This window comes from Vombatus ursinus, unplaced genomic scaffold (genome assembly GCF_900497805.2).
Source record: "Vombatus ursinus unplaced genomic scaffold, bare-nosed wombat genome assembly UNPS02009132.1, whole genome shotgun sequence".
Classification (NCBI taxonomy): domain Eukaryota; kingdom Metazoa; phylum Chordata; class Mammalia; order Diprotodontia; family Vombatidae; genus Vombatus; species Vombatus ursinus.
The window spans coordinates 13,189,056-13,212,575 of NW_020948910.1; the positions used below are offsets into that span (position 1 = coordinate 13,189,056).

Here is a 23,520-nt window from a genome sequence, read left to right on the forward strand (position 1 = left end):
TTATACTGTATTTTTGTTATCTTCCACTCACACAGTTGCCACCCTGGGGCAGGCTCTTAACACCTGATTGCTGTAGCCTTCTGATTGGTATCATAGACTCAAGGCTCCCCCTACTTCAGTCCTTCTCCTGATTCCACATCTTTTCAATGGCTGTACCTATGGTTGGAGTGCACTGCCTTAACTCCCTCCTGATTTCCTTCAAGTTATTGTTATTTTCAGTTGGGTCTGACTATTTGACCCCATTTAGGGTTTTCTTGGCAAAGATACTGGAGTGGTTTGCTATTTCCTTCTCCAGCTCATTTGACAGATTGAGGAAACTGAGGCAAACAGCATTAAGTGACTTGCCCAGGGTCACACTGGTAGGCTGGTTTTAAACTCTGCTCTTCCTGACTCCAGGCCTGGTGTGCTACCTAGTGGCCCCAAAATAATAAATGCTTATTGATTGATTCTGAGAAGCTGTTGGTTGTTCACCTGGAAGATCTGGGTTCAAGTCCTGCCTCTGACACTAACTTTGTGACCTTGGCAAATCACTTAATCTTCTTTGAGCCCTAATTTCCTTATCTGTAAAATGAGAACAGTGATATCTAAAGTGCCTCCTACACAAAAATTCTAATGAGATAAATGAATGTAAACTACTTTGCTAGATTTGATTTACCATAAAAATGTCAGCATTGCATTATACATTTTTCTGTGAGCAATAGGGAGCCACAAAATACAACAGTACCTACTGTACAGATATCCGGAGCTAGTTATTATCTTCTATATGACTGGTGAGGCTAATTAGGGAATGTTTACTGGAGAAAAGGAACAGAATATTACTACTTATTTAATTTTAGAAAAAAGAATAACTTAATCACTCCTAATCTTGCTAACTAATGGTAGTATTTTTTTTTTTAACTTTTGATCCTTTTTCACACTTAAATTTTAAATTCTTTTGTTTCTATGGATTATACTTTTTTCTTGGACGGGACACATTTATCTCTAGAGATTTGACCTTTTCGCCCCCTTTTTTATTTAGCTGTTCCAGTACTTGAACTCCTTAGACTATGATCAACATGGGTCTGCTCTGACTCCCATAGTTCCAACATTTGCTGATATCCTATGTGTGGCAAATGAAGACATCGGATTAGCCAAATTTAGGTAAGCTAACTGTTCTGTGTGGAACTTGGAAAGTATTGGAGTAGATAATGATCTGAATCTTTGCAAATTCTAGGTGTTTAATACATGTTTGAGTTGAATTGAATATCTTTGAAAATTTGACATTTTATTATATGTGCTTTTATGGTTTTGTCATGTTAATAAGTATTTGTCAAATCCAGTGTATATATAGGTAGTTATCTTCCCAATAAAGAATTAGGCTTAGTGGTGAATAATAGGTATAGGAAAGATCAATATTAATCAGAATTATCCTATCCATTTTTATTATATTAGATGCAAGCCTATTTCAAAGCTTGAATTTTTAGCCTTGTGGAAAGTAGTACAGAATATAACTTGATTTGCTCTATGTGTGGTAGAGGGCTTTTGCTTGGAGAGTTTGGAAGGTTTGTGTGTATTTTTCTAGGATGCAAATCTTTTCTTACTAATGTGGAAGTCTGAATTAAATTACTAGATATTATATAGTATAACTTGTGAATTTCCATGTTTGATTTATATAATTAAACTCATGTTACTTGTTATGTCATGGAATATTGTATTTAATCAAATATTCTATTTAATTTTACCATATTTGCCCAAGATGGAATTGATGGGGTATAGGCCTTGGGACACACCCGTACCCCCAGCTCTCTTTGAATTTCCCCACTTGATCAAGTCTCTTGCTTTCTCCTGAGGCTATAATCCTCTCATCTGGCCTTTCATTATTGCTAATGCCTAATCTCCCAATTCTCTTTTATCTCTCAGTTGCCCCTGGCCACTTCCCACCCTTAATCCTATCTAGACTTTATTCTCCCTTGGCCACCCACACAGTCTAGGTCCCTGGCCTTCTGTTCCTTTTCTGTTACCTCACAGTTACCTCAGACTACTTGGCCACTCATAGATCCCTCCCATAGTCTTTCTGTATATAAGGTCATCTTGGCTGCCATTAAGGTGCTCAGATTATTAAAATCTGGCTCATGGCTCAGATTTAATCTGGCCCACCTGCAATACAAATGCTTAGGTTCCTTAAGAGTCTGGCCAGTATGGCAGATATTTTGCTCTGTCGGTGTTCTAATAAACCTAGTCTTTGGCTGAAAGAAAGCTTGGGTCAAATTCATTCAGGCAGGACCTGCGTGTTGCTATTTCAGCATCCTAGCACCCCTAAACCTCAAAAGAATGCTCATTTTCAAGGAATTAGAATCTAGTAAACTTAACCTTAACATTCCTAGGGGCAGCTAGGTGGCGCAGTGGATAGAGCACCGACCTTGGATTCAGGAGGACCTGAGTTCAAATGTGTCCTCAGACACATAACACCTATTAGCTGTGTGATCCTGGGCAAGTCACTTAACCCTATTGCCTAACCAAAAACAATACCAAAAAAACCTTAACATTCCTTTTAGGATCTTCATGTTGTCATCGTGACTCTTCTTTATTATTTATTGTTGTAATGTTAAAGTGTTTTTGATATTAAAGTTCAGAATAAAGAAGTAAATTTTAAAAAGGGAATGGGCAGGATTTTACGGATTCAAAGATCATAACTCATCTTCAGATAATTGAATGGTAGTTATAGACCCTCCTATGTCTATTGTTTGTCAGTTACAAAAAAGCATTTCACTTAGAGATGAGTAGTCTTAGTGTGGTATTGGTATACACAATATAGTCCTCTGTCAGTTGGGTAGATCTTCTGTGGAGGATTTGTAGGAAGATAGATGACTCATAGGATGAGAAGGAGAATGTGTGATATGCACCAGTGGAGAGAGTGTACCTGCTGACATTTTAGTCATTTGTATTTGCATTACTCCAGATTCCTTTCCAAAATGAGTGTACTGATTCATGGCTCTACCAGCAATGCACCAGGATGCTTATTTTTCCCACAACTCCAGCATCAACTATTTTCATCTTTTATTATCCTTGCCAATTTGCTGAGTGTGAAATGAAACCACAGGTTGTTTTGATTTTCATTTTTCTTCTTATTAGTGATTTGGAACATTCTTTCATGTGGTTATTAATAGTTTGCAATTCTTTTGAGAACTGTTCATAACCTTTCACTGCTTCACGATGTAATAAGTTCAATGTATGAATATATGAAAGTTAAAATTTTTTTGTAAAATGATAAGGTAACTAGTACTAGGGATCAGAGAGTGACTGTAGACTGTCTCTTTGTAGGAGAAAATAATTTCCTTTTCCCTAGAAATATTTTAGCTGTTCCTTCTTCTCTTTACAGAAATTGTATATGGAAAAATTATAAGGACAAAACTGAATTATTCAATTCAGTGCCTCCATCTTTAATTCCTGTTTCAAGACAAAGAAAGCAAATAAATGATCTTCCTGTTACTGAAGCAGCAATTAAAAAAATAGCTGCCCTGGAAGATGAGCTATCCATTCTTCGTTCCCAGATTGCTGCAATTGTTGGAATTCAAGAAACAGAAAACAGTAGGTCTACTTTTGGTAAGTTTATTTCTGCTTTGGTTTTGACTAGATAATTCTCGACTAGCATTTGAATCAGCCTTGTAGTTCAAAGCACATATGAAGGTATTCCCTATTATAACATACCCAACAAGTGGTTGCCCAACCTCTGCTCTAAGTCCTAAAGAAAGGCTGGTTGATGATCAGAGTTTCTAATTCTTTTGAAGTTACTTGTTTTTACCATATTCTTGTCATTGTATAAGTTCTTTTCCTTCTGTTCACTTTCTATCAGTTCATATAAATCTTTATCATTTCTTACAGGACCATAATATTCCATTACATTTATATGCTATAACTTGTTATTCCCCAATATATGGGCACCCCCTTATACTCTTATTTTTTGCTGTCTTAAAAAAGAGCTTTATTTTTGCACAATGTTAGTTACGAGTTTATTTAGGACTAACTACTCTCCCACTAATTCCCCCTTCTCCCATTTCCCTGTTGCATGAGATGGATTTTTTTATCTGACTGTGTGTGTGTGTGTGTGTGTGTGTGTGTGTGTGTGTGTGTGTATGAGCGACCGTGTGCGTGTGAGATTGCCTTTCAAGTGTCAGTTCCATCCTCTTGCCCCCAATCTGCTTTTCTTGGAGGTGAGTCATTGCATAATGTCCCTCATTCTCAAAAATGGTTGGATTTTCTACCTTGTTTCTTTCAAACTACTGGTGGGTGTTTATAGGTCAACCTTAAGAACCTAGTTGTAACTTTCAAAGTCACTTACCACCTAACTTAACCAACCAACAGCTAGGTGGTGCAGTGGATAGTGTGCCTCAGACACTTACTAGCTGTGTGGCCCTGGGCAAATCACTAACCTTGTTTGCCTCAGTTTCCTCATCTGCAAAATGAGCTGGAGTTTGCCTAGAAAATTCCAAATGGGCTCTGAAACAACTGAAATGCAGAAAAATGATGAAACTTAACAATTCCATTCAAATTCTTTTCCTTTGTTTCATTACTCTAGGGACATACCTGCCTCCCTTTCTGCTTTGTACCAATCTCTGTTTCATTTATTGTCCCCACCCATCAGTCTACTCTGTTATTTTTTTTTTTTTTTTAACTCTCTAGCCTTTCATCTTTTTAACCTAGCAGTTGACAGTAGATAGAGCACCAGGCCTGGAGTCAGAAAGCCCAAATCTGGCCTCAGATACTTACTAGCTGTGTGATCCTGGGTATGTCATTTAACCCTGTTCACCTTAGTTTCCTCATCAGTCAAATGATCAGGAGAGGGAAATGGCAAACCAGTCCAGTGTCTTTGCCAAGAAAACCCCAAATGGGTATCACAAAGAATTGGACACGACTTATCGACCAAACACAAAAATTCTCTTACTTTGTCTTACTTTCCTTGCCTTGTCCAACTACCTTCTCTTTATTTGTCTATGTCTTGTGGCTCTACTCCCTAATTCCCTTTTTTTTTTTTTTTTTGAGGGTAAGGATTCAAAAACATTATAATTCCATGTTCGTTAAATACCCCAAAGAACATTTCCTTGTTCAAAGTAGGGTAGAAAAAGAGGATTGTATGTAAAACAGGAAGTCTATTGCTTGTAGCTTTTTTTTTTTTTTTTTTTTTGAAGTGACTTGCCCAGGGTCACACAGCTAATAAGTGTCAAGTGTCTGAGGCCAGATTTGAGCTCAGGTCCTCCTGACTCCAAGGCTGGAGCTCTATCCACTGCGCCACCTAGCTGCCCCTGCTTAAGGCTTTTTAAAGAAAGTATATAATAAATTGAACCTGTTACTTTCAAACCTGTCTTTTTATCTGTTTGCTTCTGAAATTATCTTTTATTAATATGTCCTTCTTGCTGCCTACCTCTTTACTTTATTGGAATAAATTTTTAAAAAAAGGAAGAAAGCAAGCCCTGAAATACTACATGCATAGACTGGTAAAGCAAATTTCCAACAAAATTCTTCTTTCTGTATTTTAAGTTCGTTGTTTTTCTGTCAGAAAGTGAGTGGAATGTTTCATCTTTAGTCCTTTGGGCTCCTGTTTTATCATTGTTTTTGTCAGACTTCTAAAGCCTTACACAGTTGTTTTCCTTGATAATGTTATCATTGTATATATATTGTTTTAGTTCTACTGATTTCACTCAGCATCACTTCCTAGAGGTGTTTCTAGTTTGCTCTGAAATTATTTTGTAATTTATTATGGCACACAATATTCCATGTACATTCATATACAACAATTAACTTAACCATTTCCCAATAGGGGGATACCCACTTAATTTCTAATTTTTGGTTAAGAAAAGAGCTGCTACATTTTTGTAAATGAGAGACCTTTCTTTGATTTCTTTGGGTTATAGGCCTAATAGGTTGGATATGCACAAAGGGTTATACATAATTTAGTAACTTTTGGGGAAAAAGGAATGGATCAATTCATAACTTCATCAACAGTGTGCTTGTTTTCCTCCTACCCCACCAATATTTGTTTTTTTCTTCTTTTGTCATATTATGAGTGTGAGGTTGAACCTCAAAGTTGCTTTAATTTGTATTTCTCTAATTGTTAGTAATTTAGAGAATTGTTATATGATTGTTGATAGTTTGGATTTCTTTTTGTGAAAGCTGCCATTTATACCTTTTACATCTATCTATTGGGTAATGGCTTTTAGTCTTATAAATTTGAATCGGTTATTTTGGAAATGGAACCTTTATTAGAGAAATTTGCTGCCAGTATTTTTCCCCTGTTACTTGTTTTCCTTCTAATTATAATGACCTTAGATTTATTTGTGCAGAAACTTTTAAATTCCATATACTCAATCTTCAGTTTTATCTCATGTGACCTACTATTGTATGTTTAGTAATGAACTCTCCTCTCTCCCCCATGTGTAGATCCCCAAAGTTAATTTCTTCCTTAATCCTTTAATTTGTTTGACATGAATTTTTATGTTGAGGTCATGCATCCATTTGGAGCTTATTTTGGCATATGTTGTGAAGTATTGGTGTAAGCCTGATTTCTTGTAGCCTGCTGTCTCAGCAGTTTTTGTTAAATGAGTCCTTCACCCAGTACTTGTTTTTTTTTGGGGGGGGGGTTCATTGAACACTATGTTACTATGTTCCTGATCCTCCTCATCCTCTTCAATTATCCTTTATCTTTTTATATCCTCTTAAAAATTGACCTTGTTCCTTTTTCTTTTACTCCCTTAGTGTGCATGATCTAGATGATTTTCCAGACCTCAAGATTATTCTTTAGATTTTCTCAGTTTTTCCTAAATTTTGTCAAATTTCTCCCCACCAAACCCATTTTCACCTACTAGTCCAAACTAGACTTTACTAGTCCAAAGCCCTCCGAAGTCACCTATGTGATTTTTTTTTTTTGTGACTCATATCCACGGCTTCTCCCATGGAAGCCAGAAATTGCATTGGTACCCTTAGTACTTTGGGCACCCATGATTTTATTGATATTCTACCTATAAGATTGTAATTATTTCACAACTTCCCAGGTGGTGTTTATAAATTGTAAATTCAGTCACTTGATTGTCAGTCTTCTAGTGCACACCATCCCCAGTGCACTTGGCCTGCTCTCAGACTGCCCAGCTTTACATATAGGTCATTGTCACACCATATTGAAGTATTTCCATGGTCACCTTCATACCATGATGAGGCATTTGATTAGCTCTTTTAAAAGTTTTGATGCATATGTTTTTGGAATTAAATAAAGACTATAAAATATCTATTTTTGTATGCTTCAGAGGAGGTGAGATAATCTAGAAAGACTCCCAGAATTGGTGTTACAAGAACTGAGTTGAAGTTCCAAGTTCACCTCTCTGTGCCTCAGAGTTCTCATCTTTAAAAGGAGGATAATTATATTTGCGTTAACCTCCTTCACTGTAAGGAAAATGAGTCCTACAATTGTGAGCTATTAATACTGCTGACCTATATTTAAAACAAAGTTGGTAGCCTTTATGCAAAAGATATAGAAAACTTTAATTATGTTGAGGTGGGTGGTGTTTCTCAGAGGAGAGACTTCCTAGTTCTCTTTAGGCATGTCTTGCTTCTCCTAGGAAGTTTAACTAACTTTCCCGTGTCATTTGTACATAACTACTTTTCAGGAATCATTCATTGTGTAAATTGAAGTTTGGTATAGGAATATTGGGTATTGCCCTGCTTAGTAGAACTTCAGGGGAGCTAAGGTGATTGATTTCTCTTGTATTGACAGAATTGGGTAAAATATCACTGTACAGGAGGTAGATGCATCAGGTTTATACTTGGATTTGTAAGTTAGTCTTGTTTATAGTACACTCATAATTTTTACCAACATTTAAAATTATCTGTTGAGAAGTGTAATTAAGATTGTGTATCATGTTAAGTAATAACACTTCATATTTTCCTTTCAAAATAGTCTTTGAAATCACATGTCATTAGCATTTTTACTCTGGATTGCTAATTTGGAATGTAGATTAAGCTTTCTGTTGACTTGCTTTATTGGAACTCCTTTGCAAGAGAATTTGCTTCTGCCCAGGAAGCACATAACTGTTTTAATAACATTTCAGGAATAGTTCCTAATTTGCACAGAAACCATAATGACATATATTTACATGTGATCTTGTGAGATGCTTTTTGTTTTTTCAAATTTTATTTATTTTTCTTACATTTTAAGTTCCAAACTGCCTCTCTCCTTCCCTCCATCCTCACCCCACACTAGAGAAGGTTACCATTCAACATAGATTTATTTATTTTTCCTCACTTAATAGTATTTTTTTTTCAATTACATGTAAAGGTAGTTTTCAGCATTTACTTTTATAAGATTTTAAGTTCCAAATTTTTTCTCCCTCACTTCCCTCCCCCATTTTCAAGATGGCAAGCAATCTGATACAGGTTATACATACACAATCATATTAAACATATTTCTACATTAGTCTTGTTATGAAAGAAGAATCAGAACAAAAGGGAAAAACCTGTGTGGTTGTGTGTTGGTGTGTCTGTGTGTGTGTGATGTAGTCGAGGTTAAGTGACTTGTCCAGGGTCACATAGCTGGTAAAGTGTCAAGTATCTGAGGCTGGATTTGAACTTGGATCCTTCTGACTCCAGAGCGGGTACTCTATCCACTACACCACCAACTGCCCCTGACACAGATTTATAAATGTATATAAAACTATATTATGTATACTTCTACTTTCTTTATCTGGAGGTAGATAGCATCTTCTTTCATAAGTCCTGTGTAGTTGATTTGAGTATGTAAAATACTTGTAATAACTTGGTTGTTCACAATTATTCTTCAAACAATATTGTTGCTATTGTATACAGTGTTCTCGGTGCTGTTTATTTCACTTTTCATTATTTAATGTAAGTCTTTCCATGTTTTTCTAAAATCAACCAGCTCATCATTTCTTATAGTAGTAGTATTCTTACATTAGTGTTTCTTCACAATCATATACAACAACTTGTCTAGCCATTCCTCAATTGATGGGTATCTCCTCAATTTCCAGTTCGTTGCCACCACAAAGAGAGCTGTTATAAACATTTTAGAACATACAGCTTCTTTTTGTTTTTCCCTGATCATCTTGGGAAACGGACCTAATAGAGGTATTGCTGGGTCAACGGGTATATATAGAGTTTTATAATTCTTTGAGCATAATTCCATTGTTCTCCAAAATGGCTGGATCAGTTCATAGTTCCACCAATAATGTATTAGTGTCCCAATTTTTCCACATCCCCTCCAACATTTGTCATTTTTTCCTTCTGTAATTTCAGCCAGTCTGCTAGGTGTGAGATGATATCTTAAAGTTGTTTTAATTTGCATTTCTCTAATCATTAATGATTTGGAGCATTTTTTCATATGACTATAGGTGTGGTTTCTTCATCAAAAAACTGCCTGTTTATATCCTTTGACCATTTATCAGTTGGAGAATGACTCACATTCTTACACATTAGACAAAGTTGTCTATATGTTTGAGATATGAGACCTTTATCTGAAAAACTGTCTATGAAATCTCCCTTGCCCTCCTCCATTTTCTGCTTTCCTTCTTTTCTCAGCTACATAACTTTTATTTGTATAAAAACTTAATTTAATGTAACCAAAATTGTCCATTATACATCCCACAATGCTCTCTGTCGCTTGTTTATTCATAAGTTCTTTTGGCCATAAATCTGATAGGTAATGTGTTCCATGTTCTTCTGGTTTTCTTATGATAATCTCCCTTTATAGTTAGTTCATGTATCTGTTTTGACCATATCTTGGTAAATGGTATTTAAAATATTGCTCTGTACCCAATTTTTGCCAAGTTGCTTTCCAGTTTTCCCAGTAATTTTTACCAAATAGTGTATTCTTATTTTATCCCAAAAGCTTAAATCTTTACATTTGTCAGATACAGGGTTACTCTGATCATTTACCACTGTGTATCGTGTGTCTACTCTGTTCCACTGATCCAGCTTTCTATTTCTTGGCCAATACCAGATAGTTTTGATAATTACTTCCTTATAATAGAGTTAAGTTCTGGTACTGCTGAACCTCCTTCCTGAGATGCGTTTTAAATGAAAACTTTTGTTTTTAGATTCCTTGACATCATATGACATGCCTGATAATTTGGGACCACTACCATCAACGACCTCTTCACACTCCTCTGTACCACGATGCTTTTCACCTTCAGTGATTCATCCCCCCCCTCCTCCACCTCCTCCACCTCTTCTACCTCCTTCATCTACTCCATCGGTATCTGATATCAGTGATTCAGGCAGTTCAAGAGATGGACTTATAAAAGAGCGCCATGTTACAAATAAGACCGACTCTAGCAAATGTGCAAAAAACCAGAGAACTAAAGATGTTCCCAGCATAATGGATGTTCTGAAGGATATGGATAAAGTCAAGCTGCGTGCTATTGAACGGTAAGTTGGTTTAATTTGATATACAAATAAACATTCCCCAGTGAGGATTTTGATTTAAATGAAATTTTTAAATATTGAAGAAATACAACATTTAAGAATTCATTGTACAGAACACATTATCTAGGCTATTTAGGTCACTTGATGCTGTAACTTAACTGTATTAACTTTACACAGAAAAACAATTTTTCTTTTAAAAAAATAAACTTTTACTGATATATTTTCATTTTTTACATCACTAGAATTTCTTTCAGTGTCCCTTCCCCTCCTGTCAGAGAGCCATCTCATATTAAAAAAAAATTTTTTTTAAGGAGGGGAAGAAGGGAAAAAAGCAAAACCAATCAGTATATTGCAAATGTCTGAAAATACATGCAGTGCACCACAACTGTGACCTCCCATCTCTGCAGAGGAGTGGCATATTTCTTTTTTGGGACCATGCTTATTCTTTGTAATTTTGCAGCATTCGCTTTTGATTGTTTTGCTCTTCCATTTACATTATTATAATGCTTTATGTGTATTTGTTGGCTCAGCTTACTTCATTCTGCATTAGATCTTGTAAATCTTTCTCTTTTTATTTTTTTAACATTTTATTTTTTTCTTCCAATTACATATTAAAACAATCTTTTAAACATTTTTAAAAAAAAGTTTTGAGTTCTGGGGGCAGCTTGGTGGCACAGTGCATAGAGCTCCAGCCTTGGAGTCAGGAGGACCTGAGTTCAAATGTGACCTCAGACACTTGACACTTACTAGCTGTGTGTCCCTGGGCAAGTCACTTAACCCCGATTGCCTAAGCAAAAAAAAAAAAAAAAGTTTTGAGTTCCAATTCTATTCCTTCTCCCTTGCCTTCCCCCTTGCCTGAGTTGGTAAGCAATCACATATAGGTTGTACATGTGCAATCATGTAAAATATTTCTATATTAGTCATTTTGTACAAGAAGACAAGAATGAAAGAAAGAAAGAAAGAAAAATAGCATTCTTCAATCTGTATTCAAACAATATCAGTTCTTTCTTTGGAGACAGATAGTATACTTCATCATTAGTCCATTGGGATTTTCTTGAATCATTGTATTGCTGAGAATATTTAAGTCATTCACAGTTCTTCATCAAACAATACTGCTGTTACTGTATATAACGGTCTCCTCATTCTGTTCACTTCATTTTGCATCAGTTCGTGTAAGTCTTTCCAGGTTTTTCTGAATCTTTCTCTTTTTAAAAAGGAAATTACTGATGAGTTTTGTTTTTCCGTTACCACATTTAGAGATTATTCCTATTTCAATGAGAGTTCTCTTGTAACAAAATAAAACAATTGAATAAGACAAATAATGCAGTGACTTTGTGTGAAAGTGCATACAGTGTTACATATCTGTACACTTCTCTCCTTTTATTTTTTTAAATTAACAGAAATCTGTTTTCTTTCTCTCCTACCCCCTCCCCATTGGATAAAAAAAGCAAATTTCTTGTTAACAAATATGCATGTCAAGCAGAACAAATTCCCTTAGTGGCTGTATATAAAAATATCTGTCTCATTTTGTACCGTAACTCCATCACCTGTAATGGATAGCTTGTAAATCCGTCCATGATTTTCTGTATTCGTTGTAATTGTAATTTCTTGTAGCACATTATATTCATGCACCACAATTTGTTTAGCTGTTTCCCAGTGATGGACATTATTTTGTTTCCATTTCTTTGCTGTACATATTTTGGTATAAAAGGGGCTTTTTATCAGTGACCCCTTTGAGGTATAAGCCTAGTAGCACGTTTTTTCAGGAATAAAGGGTATGGACATTTTAGACACTTTCTTGGTATAACTACAAATTGATATACTGATTCACAGCTCTATCAACAATGCATCAGTTTTCTTTCCACTACCCCTTTAGCATTTACTATTCTCATTTTTTATCTTTGCCAATTTGCTAGGTGTAAAATTAAACTTTAGCATTGTTTTGATGTGCATTTTTCTTATTCTTAGTGATCTGGAATTTTTTTCATAGAGTTGTTGTTAATAGTTCTTTTCTTGGTAATTTGTGTTTTCTGGTTAGTTGAATGTTTGGTGATTAATGTTAAGTTCCATTGTTTGATTCTTCCTTGTCTAGTCTGTTCTGTTGGTCTGTTTTAAGCATTACCAAATGGTTTTGATGACTGCCTCTTTATAATATAGTTTGAAGTCTGGAAGTTCTCCCTGTAACACCAATCTCCTCCTCCCCCTCCCCCTATTCTACCTTTTTTCATTATTTCCTTCATATGTTAATTTTTTTGTTTTTCCACATGGATTTAGTTATTTTAGGTTCTATAAAATATTCCTTTGATAGTTTAGTATGGCATTAAAGTTGTAGACTAACTTTTGTAGTCTTGTTATTTTTGTTATATTAGTATGGCCCAGGTATGACCACGGAATATTCCTACCATCATTTAGGTTCCTCTTTTTTTTTTTTTTTTTTTCAACAGAGTGAATCTGTTTTGTGTGCTTTGATAGACAGATACACAAATATTTGATCTTTTTTGTAATTATTTTGAATGGAATTTCTTTTTGTTATTATAGAGAAGTGATTTTGAGAAAAAATTTATTTCATTGGATACATGCTATTCTCAACTAAGCCTCTTTATAGATATTATTGGATACTAAAGGCCTCTCAGTTAAAATGAAGTGAACTGTTATCATTCCTGGGGAGAGTGTATGCCTTATTAGAAAGTAACTAGATTCATCTTCATATAGAAAGGAAAAGTATATTTTCATAGGGCTTTAAAAAAAATTCTCTGTATAGTTTCTGTGTCCACATGGAGGAATTGTTTTGGTACAGTATCATTTGACAAGTCTAAAAACGTATAGCAGATTTGGCATAGAGATATTTCTTGGGTTGCCAGATGCTTAACTTACTGTTTTTCAGTCAATTCTGTAGTTTAGGAAAGTTTCTCTCTTACTGTTTAGTTTTTAACTTCACTGTCTAGCTTAGGGTAGACTCCTCCTGTGAATGATTGTTCCACTATCTATTAATAAGGTACAATTAGCAAAGACAGTTAGGCATGGGGCCCTTTTAGGTTATGGTATGGGTTGAAAAATAATAGATTAGCAATGTGACTTAGAGATTAGAACCATAATTCGGGGAGCAGGGAGATAAAACTGTAGTGCCATCAAAATTTTGAGTTGAAAGGGACTTCAGAAATAATCTAGTCTAACTTCATTTAATACACCCACACACACACACACAAATTCATGTTTTGAGAAGTTAAGGTATTTGTTTAAGATTATGTAGCTTGTTAGTGGGGGAGCTGAAACTAGAACCCTAAACTCCAGATTCCTTCTCCAGTATGCTTTTCTCTTCTTGGAAAGTAATTTCTTAAGGTACAATATATTCCATTTCAGTCATATGTTTTCTGTGCTCTTTCCAGCACCCAGAAGCACAGTTAGTGCTGTCTCTGGATTATCTATACTTCTCCCCTCTATTACTGTAGATAATTAAGTTTCCACTCAAAATTCAGCCTCGGGTTTGAGTGATCTAAGTTTCTGTAATGAAGTATTAGTAGTACTTTAACCTCCCAGAGAAGGCTGGGGAGCTGAGATTAGAGAGGTGAGGTAGAAGAAGGTTTGCCCAAACAATTTAGGGATTAAAATATCCCTATCCAAAGTATATTTTTCTCCTGAAGGGGCCAAAAAGAGGTAGAATGTGAAAAATAACTTGGTAAATTCCTGCTGCTAAAAAAAAAAAATCAAGTTGAAATTTAATATGAGTTTTCTCTGGTACTTCGCCTTCTGTATCTTTTTGCATTCCCTCACTGAATTTTGGAGTTGGAAGGGCCCTCAGTGGCCATCTAGTCCTAGCCATATTTTATTTTACTTTTTACATGTGAAGTCATGCAAAACATTTCCATATTAGCCATGTTGCAAAAGAAGACACAAATAAAGTGATTATAATAAAGCAAAAAAAAAAGTAAGCTTCACTTTGCATTCAAAGTTAATCATTTCTCTCTCAAGAGGTAGATAGCATTTTTAATTACGTGTGCTTTAGAATTGTTTTGATCCAGAGGAGCTTTCACAGTTGATCATCCTGACAATGTTGCTGTTACCATGTACGGTGTTCTTCTGGTGCTGCTCACTTCATTTTGTGTGAGTTCATATAAATTTTCCCAGGTTTTTCTGAATCCATCTTGCTCATCGTTTCTTTGTAGCACAATAGTATTCCATTACAATCGTGTACAACTTGTTTAGCCATTCCCTAGTTGATGGGCATCCCCTCAATCTTTGATCTCTTTAGCCTATAGATGTAGTAGTGGTATTGCTGGGTCAGTTGTTCTCCAGAGTGGTTGAACTAGTTTTGATGGGGTGACAGGACCTGGACCCCAAAAGGCAAAGACCATGTCTCTGGAAGTAACCCAACCCCTTTCCCCCCCAAAAGGAAATCTCTCTCTATTGCCTGACCCTGTAATTCCTCAGATAAAAGCTGTCTCAGGGTGCCTGGCCCAAGGAGCCTGATCTCCAAGGACCGTACTCTGGCATCCCTTCTATCTTGTCCCCTCAACAAAGCTATCTCTGTTGACTCCCTTAGTTTTCACATACATTCCAGCAGCCTAGCACCTGGGACTGCTTGCATATACTGACCATTCCCTAATCTAGTGGGGGTGGGAGGCCCAATCACCTAATTAGCATATTTGGCATTCCTTTTCCTGTCCCTTTTCATATAAGCATTAGTATCATCCCCATTAGGTTGTAAGTTTGGAGCTTTGCCCGCATCACAGTAACTTTGCCACTTGATTGGAAGACGGTTTGTGTGTGTGAATTCACCTGTACTCGGACTTTCTCCCAGCCTTTGTAATTTTCCTTTTTTGTGATGTTAGCCAATCTGACAGGTGTGAGGTGGTGTCTCAGAGTTGTTTTAATCACTATTCAGTAGTGATTTTTAGAGCATTTTTTTATGTGACTGTTGGTAGCTTTGATGACTTTTTTATAGATTTGGCTCAATTCCCTATATATTTGAGAAGTGAGGCCTTTATCAGAGAAACTTGCCTTAAAGTTCTCTCCCCCCACCCCCAGTTTCCTATTTTCCTTCTAATTTTGGGTGCGTTAGTTTAGTTTGTGCAAAAGCGTTTTAACTTCATGTAATCAAAATTATTTCCTGTAATGTTCTCTATCTCTTGTCTGGTCATAAACTCTTCCCTTATTCACAGATCTAACGGGTGCATTTTTCCATGCTCCACTAATTTGCTTATGACATCACCCTTTATGTTTAAATCATTTATCCATTTTGACCCTATCTTGGTATACGGCGTAAGATGTTGAACTGTGCTTGTATAGTGCAATACAAAACTGAAATGGGCTGCCTTAGGAGACAGCAAGACCTCCTTCACTGAAAACCTTCAAGCAAAGGCTGAATGCTAGGTTGTAGAGGAAATTGTTTTAAAGTATGGCTTGGGTGCTTCTAGATTTCAAACTATGTTATAAAGCAGTAGTCATGAAAAGAGTCTGGTACTGGCTAAGAAATAGTGGGGGATCAGTGAAATAGATTAGGTACATAATATGCAGGAGTAATTGACCATAGGAATATAGTGTTTGATAAACCCCAAAGATCCAAGCTTTTGGGGTAAGAACTCAACATTTTACAACTTCCATCCATTGCTTTTAGTTCTGCCTTTTGGGCTAAGGAGAGCAAACCTAATCCCTCTTCTATGTGACAAAATTTTAAATGACTGAAGACAGCTGTCATATGCTCCCTAGTCTTCTCAATGCTAAATAACATAACATCCCTCTGCTGACGGCTGTTGCATTTTCTGTTCTTTGGGATGATAATGCTTTTTCAGTTACTGAAGAGTTGAGCTCCCTTTTAGAGATCTTTTCATTTACTTTATGCAATCATGCTTACTGCTCCCCGGTTCTGCTTATTTTGCTGCATCAGTTCATAACACGTCTTCCTAATTCCTTAGGTTTAAATTACTCATAATAACCATTTCTTACTGCATAGTTATATTCCACTACAGTAATATTGCAGTTTGTTCAGCCACTCTTTCAAATGATGAACGCTCACTTTTTTCCCAATTCTTTTTTTTCCATAAAAAGTGCTTCTGTGAATGTTTTCGTATATGTATATATATGAAACTTTTGTGTCTTTCTTTGACCTCATTGGAGTATATTTCCAGCAGTAGGATTACTGGGACATAAGAGTCTGAACAATTTTTTGACTTTTCTTTCATGGTTCCAGATTATTTTCCAGAAAGGCTAGACCACCAACTGTGTATTAGTAAACCTGTCTTCCCATATCACTCCAAAATTGATTTTTTTCCCCATCTTTGACAATTTGAAAGGTGAATCTTGATAGTTTTAACTTGCATTTCTATTGTTAGTAATTTGGGATATGTTTTCTTTTGAAAACTAGTCCTGTCCTTTCATCACTTATCTATTGGATAATGATCTTAGTGTTACAGTTTTGGCAATTCCTTATATGCCTCAATTCTCAAAATTTCATCGATGATAACTGATGGGAAAATCTCCCTTTACTTTTCTAAATATGAAGGTTTTTATATACAAAGCAGATTTGTCAAGCTCTGCCTTAAGTTTCTGTACCTAAATATGTGCACTATACCTATCAACAAGGTGATTAAAGTTTTAATTTATTGAAATTTCTATAGGTCACCTGGAGGGAGACCTGTTCATAAGTCAAGAAGACAAAGTTCTCATTGGGATCCAGTGTCTATAATTTCTCATGCCCTTAAGCAAAAATTTGCGTTCCAGGAAGGTGATTCCTTTGAAAAAGAAAGTAGTTCTTGGGACTCTTCATTTTCCAGTCCAGAAACTCCAAAGGTAACCCTATGATAGTATATCATCAAGATATTTTTCAGAAGTAAACTATTTATATGACAGATTTTTGAAGGTAGATCTTGTGTCCAAATTCTGTTGATGTAATTAAATATAATTGGCTGTATAGTTTTGTTGATGCTAATTACTATGTCTTATTTATCTCCACTGTAGCTTGTGACTCATAGCATTAGGCTTTTTAAACTGAAATACTTTGATTTTTTTTCCCTCTCAGTTATAATAATCATCTTATTCTTTGAAATTCTCATTTGATTCTCAAAACAGTACTGTCATTCCTTATATTTTATTTTAAGTGAGCTACCCAAGTTTATACAACTAGTGACTGAGCCACAACTTGAGATGATAATAATGCATGTAAAGTGATTTGTCAGCTTTTAACATAATAATAGCTGACATTTGCATAGTGCTTACTATATGCCAGTCACCGTTCATGTGCCAGTCACTTTACAGTTATTACCTTTTTTGATCATTAGAACAACTTTGGGAGGTAGATGCTATTGTCTTCTTTTTACAGATGAGATAACTGAGGTGAACAGATAGTTAATGACTTTCCAGGGTCACCCAGCAGCTCTTAAGTGGCTGAGGCTGGATTTGAATTCAGGTTTTCCTGACTCTCTTGACTGAGTACTCCATTCACTGATCCACCTAGGTATCCAATATGATATATAAATGTAAGCTTCTATCTGGTCGACCAAAAATAAATAATCATCAATAATAAACATTTATTGAGCACCTAAAATACTTTATTTTTAGGACAGCTCTATAGGCCCTCACTCAGATCCTGTTTACACTTTTATTTTGGCTTCAGTTCCACTAATATTGCTCATTTATTTTCCAGCCCATAGTTCTTTAGGAGCAGAAAATTAGATGTTGTCAAGGCAGCTTTAGACACAGATATGCAGAAAGTAGCTAGAAGTTACAGCTGATATCCTGGCAGTAAAGAAGGAGATATGAGGCAGCAGACATCCTCACATACTTCAGTAATTCTAAGGATATTACTGTATTGCAACATAGAATAGTAGCTAATATCCAATAAACAATGACTCAAAATAATTAAGAAAAAATTAAATTATGTTCAGTAGATTGTTTAAGAGGGCAAAGAAGATGGAAGATTTCCATGAAAATGGGTAAAATAAAATTTGAAGCTTAAAGTGATATTTATCCAAAGAACTATATGAAGATAGTAGATAAATCAGATGTTATTATACTATCATATATTCAAAAATTATTTCATACATGTTAATTGTTTTTTCATTAATTAGATTGTGAGTTCCTTGACAGTAGGGACCATGCTTTATGCTTACTCTTCATGCCCCTTAGCTCCGTGAGGTATTGAGATACTTGGCCATTGATTAAACATTTGTTTGCATTTTGTCTTTTTCACAGTATGTTCAATTAATTTTTGTGTTTTAAAATATGCTTAATTTTAGTTTGGACGTCCTATCTTGCAGCCGAATGGACAGTGTACCCAAGAAGAAATTGACAAAGTACCACAAAGGTGTCATTGTTAAAAGCTTTGTTTCTCTAGTTAAGAATGAGCCAAACTTGAAGGAAAATGCATGTGCTTCATAATGTGTTAAATAGTGGCAGGACCACTTTTTAAAGCAACTAAATAAAATTTGTGCACTGGAATATATTGATATGTAACTGTGAAAAACTCACAAGCCTACCTATGTGACCTCTTATAGATTTCCCAGCAGTCAAACTTCTGAATGAAATGTGTGAAAGTTTTTCTTTATTGTGCAGTTGTATCTTGAGAACAAATATTAGATGACCTCATATTTCTCATAATAGAAGGCTCAAGTGTTGCCATGAGAGGAACCATTTTAGTGTATAAATGAAACCTTAGACTGCAGTATAATATTGGAAAGCCATTTACTTGACAAGGTGCTAAGGAATCAGAACTCCTCTTCCAGTTTATGAAAACTGCTGTGCCAGTATCATGAATATCCCTCCTAATTTACTTGATTAATTCAGGTAGGTAGCCTTGTGCCTTTTCTTCAAGTGTAGAAATCTTCAGCTGGCTTTCAATTTTCAGTAGTCTGATGGTCTTTAAAGACTGTAAGATTATAGTTTCTTTATTCAAACAGCTGTAGGTTGACTCACTAAATGGTTGCACTTTGATACTTATAGAATTGTTAATATCATGTTCTTATGTTCACAGTTTGTTTTTTTGCCCTTAAATGTGATTTTATCGAAGTGCTGCAAATATAAATTTTTAGGGAATCTTTTGCTTCTTAAACATTGCATAAGCTTGTTATGTAAATGTGTATGTATCATGATTTTTTTCTCTGTTCTTTATTCATTTTCTAACATGAACTTTTGTAAATAGTTTGTGAAATAAATGTACTTTCCATACTTGTACTTGGTATCTATTGAAGTATGTTTATTTTGTCCTGAAATATATTTTGCTAGTAGGTTTGGGGTTTAGGAGTAAAGGAGAAGAAAAACATCACTTTCCCCTTCCTTAATAGATGTGCACATTTCTTTATAAATTAGATACTCTACATGATATTTATATAATGCTGAGTTTGAGGCTGCCACCTGACTGTAAAGTAGTCCAGGTATTCTGAGAGAAATGAAAGCTGTTTAATTTCTTTTAAGCTGTACAAATGATAATTTATTTCTTCTGTTTTAACTGAATGGAAAAAAAATGTGATCCTTAAACAAGACTTTCTTTATTAAATCAGTTATTCTTTGAATCACCTAGTAGTGATTAATTCTCAGTTTTCTGAAATTGTTTTGTTTGTTTCTCTTGTTTTTAGGAAAAAATAAAAATTTCTTTGTATTCTTCTGGAAATTGTGTGTAGGGGAGATTATAAGTGAGGAAGCTATTAATTGATAAACAAAAGCATTTAGTTGAAATTGCACTGGTTTGGGCATCAATAAACCTGGGTTCTGCCTGAGTCTGCCACCATCTAGTTTTGTGATCTTGCACAATTGTAATAAATTTTTTCTGAAATTTAGTTTCTCCATCTGTTAAGAGGTAGTGGCACTAGATGCTGATCTGCAAGGCTTCTTCTTGTTCCAGCATCCTATGATAAAATTATGGGTACTTGAAATACTGTTATTTTCTCTTCATTGATACAGATCACCACCTGTCTATAACTTAGTAGATATTCTTTGAAAGTTGCTGTAACTGGAAAATTCCCTCTGCAAATCAGCCTGTTGATAAGCCTCTGAACTCGTTCGTGGATAACATCTTCTGGCCCAAGTAATAATATTTTGAAAAAAGAAACCAAAACCCAGAACATTGTTGCAATTTTTTCCTCAACTAATATTTTATTCAATTCAGCAAGTATTTATTGATTACTAATGTAATGGCAAATGTTTCTACCCTTAAGAGGCTTACATTCTACTGGAGAGGAAACAACATAGATTAGTCAATACAAAATAAATACGAAATAATTTTGGGAGAAATGGCACTGGCAACTGAGAGGGAACAGCAAAGGTCTCTTGGAGGAGTCATTTGAGCTGGGTCTTCTAGGGAACTTGAAATGCAGAGTGGTTGGAGATAGAATATTGTGTATAGGGAACAGAAATTAGGACAGTTTGGAGTATAGCTTGTGAGGAAGATCATGTGAAGTTAGAGATTAAAACTAGATTGTCATTTAACCTCACTTTGCCTCTGTTTTCTTAACTGTAAAATGGGGATAACGTTGCAGGGTTGTTGTGAGGATCAAATGAGATTTGTAAAGCTCAGTACCGTGTCTGTACTCAGTAAGCATATTTTAATTGCTTATTCCTCTCCTTTTTCTTGATTGGATCTTCATCCAAGCCATGCCTGCTAATTGGGAGTGTCCCTCAGGGCTCTGTCCTTGGACCCTTTTCAATCTTTTCCTTATGTGCTGTTTTACTTGGTAATTTTATCAGCTTTTGTGAATTCAATTATCTCTGTGGTGATGGTTCTCAAATCTTACCTCACTTTAAGCATTCTGTTGACTTCCAGTCTCACATCTCCAACTGCCTTTCAGACATCTCAGACTGGATGTCCAATAGACATCATAAATTTAACATGGTCCAAAACTGAACTCATTTTTCCCTTAAAACCCTCCCCTCTTCCAAGTTAACTTCCCTATTATTAAAAGTACCACCATTTTCTCAGTTGTCCAGGCTTGCAACCTAGATGTCGTCCTTTGCTGCTCATTGTCTCACCTCGTGTCTAATCTGTTGACAGTGGCCTGTTGATTTTTACCTTTGTGAGAGTTCTTGCTTCCTCTTCCCCATTCTCTTCTGCCACCACCCTGGTGCGAGTCCTTATCATTTCATGCCTGGAGTATTGTAATAGCCTGCTGATTGGGCTCTCCCCACAATGGCCCCTGCTCCTCTCAGAGTGATTTTCCTCAAATGTAGATCTGACCATGTCACTGCCTTACTCAGACTCCAGTGGTTTCTGGTTAACTTCAGGATCAGATATAAAATGTTTTCATTCAAAGCCATTCATATCCTCTTTCCCCTCTGCTTCCCATACATACATACCTTTCCAGTCTTCTTATACCTTACTCATCCCCACATGCTCTGTGACCTAGTGACATGGGCTTCCTTGCTATTTCTTGTACAAAATGCTCCATATTCAGACTCCATGTATTTTAGTGGCTGTTCCCTCATGCCTGCCTGAAATTTTTTTTTTCTTTTGGTGAGGCAGTCGAGGTTAAGTGACTTATCCGGGGTCACACAGCTAGTGTCAAGTGTCTGAGGCCAGATTTGAACTCCTGTCCTCCTGACTCCAAGGCCGGAACTCTTTTCACTGCGCCACTTACCTGCCCCTGGGCCTGAGATTCTCTCCCTCTTAATCTGTGCCTCCTGATTTCCCCAACATCAAGTCCCAACCAAAATTCCATGTAAATTCCATTTACATGAAGCTTTTCTGGATCTTCCTTAATGCTAGTGTCTTCCCTCTATTGATTATCTCCAGTTTATCCTATATATATAGGATATATCCATTATATATCCTATATATCCACTTGCTTTGTGTCATGTTGTTTGTATGTTGTCTCTCCCGTTAGATTTTGAGCTTGAGGGCAGGGGCTATCCTTTGCTTTTCCTTGTATCCCCTTCAGTGCTTAGTACAGTGCCTGGCATATGGTGGGTACTTCAGTGTTTGGCTGAGGAGCCAAAATAGAGGAGCTGTCTTACAGTTTTAAGTAGTGACATTTTCCACCTTTGCCACAAGAGGGCAGTGTAATACCAATAACAAGAGTCTTAGCTTTTGCCTAGTTAAACTTGTACTGGAAAAACAATTCCCTCTACAATATTCTCCAGTATAATCATCTGGCCTCCCTTTAAGTGAAGATTTCTAGGGAGGGGAAACCTTATGATGGCAGTCCATTCTACTTTGGGGAAACTAATAGTTTGGAAGTTTATATTGAATTAAAATCTATCCCTCTGAAACTTCACTCCATTGCTTGTGAGTTATGTCTTTATGTGGCCCCATAAAAGAAGTCTTAATTCCTCTTTTTCCTTAAGACCCTTCAGATATTTGAAGATAGCCCCGAGGTCCTCCCTGAAGTTATTTCTAGGCTAAAAGTTCTTGGTTCCTCTAATTAGTCTTTGTGCGGTTCTCTTACCCTCCTGGTCACTCTCCTTTGCATGTATTATAGCTTGTCAGTGACCTTCCCAAAATGTAGTGCCTAGAAATGAACCAGCAGCTTTTATGGTTGCTAGCATCACATTATTGACTTGAACTCAAACTCATGCCACCAGTCTGGCAAGAAAGACAAACAGTATATTACTGTTGTCATCTAGGCCATATATTTACATCATGTCTTCAAGGATTGTTTAGGTTACTATGTCAAATGCCTCACCATAATCCAGAAATACTATATGCCCTATCCTGATTTACCAGTTTAGCATATCTGTCAAAAAATAAAATGAAGTTACCCTGATGTTTCTAATGAAGCCATGCTAGCTTACAATGATCACTGATTCTCCTGAGTATTCACAAACCATCTCTTTAAGAATTAAAAACTTTTGCCTGGAATCAAAGTCAAGCTTACGTTATGAGAAATCCATTTTCCTTCTCTCACCCTCCCTCCTCCAGTTGGGATCATATTTATCTATTTCCAACTCTGGCAGCTTTCCCATTCTTTAAGATGTATTTTTAAAAAAATTGATAGCTCAACAGTCATAGATCATTTTGGTATTCTGAGAAATTAATCCAGGCCTGGTGGCCTTGAATTTGCTGTTAGTTGTTAGGTTTACTCTTTGATTAAAACTTTCAGTACTGAATGTGTTTAGAAGTAGCTGGAAAAATATCTGTAAGTATTAACTCAAAAGCACCATATGTTTTCAGAAGAATATTTATGATTAAACTGA

At 35.9% G+C, this 23,520-nt stretch overlaps 1 protein-coding gene across 2 annotated transcripts in view; it reads left to right on the forward strand.

Annotated features, from left to right (window-relative positions):
• The window catches only part of MTFR2 (mitochondrial fission regulator 2), a 32,592-nt gene extending 13,167 nt beyond the window's left edge, over nt 1–19,425 (forward strand). For both annotated transcript variants that reach the window (XM_027850756.1, XM_027850755.1), the window contains exons 5-9: nt 1,019–1,140; nt 3,359–3,582; nt 10,077–10,407; nt 17,019–17,190; nt 18,636–19,425. In XM_027850756.1, coding sequence (XP_027706557.1) covers nt 1,019–1,140; nt 3,359–3,582; nt 10,077–10,407; nt 17,019–17,190; nt 18,636–18,716 — 930 coding nt within the window. In that variant the 3' untranslated portion in view covers nt 18,717–19,425. The remainder of the gene's footprint in view (nt 1–1,018; nt 1,141–3,358; nt 3,583–10,076; nt 10,408–17,018; nt 17,191–18,635) is intronic.
• The last annotated feature ends 4,095 nt before the right edge of the window (nt 19,426–23,520 follow it).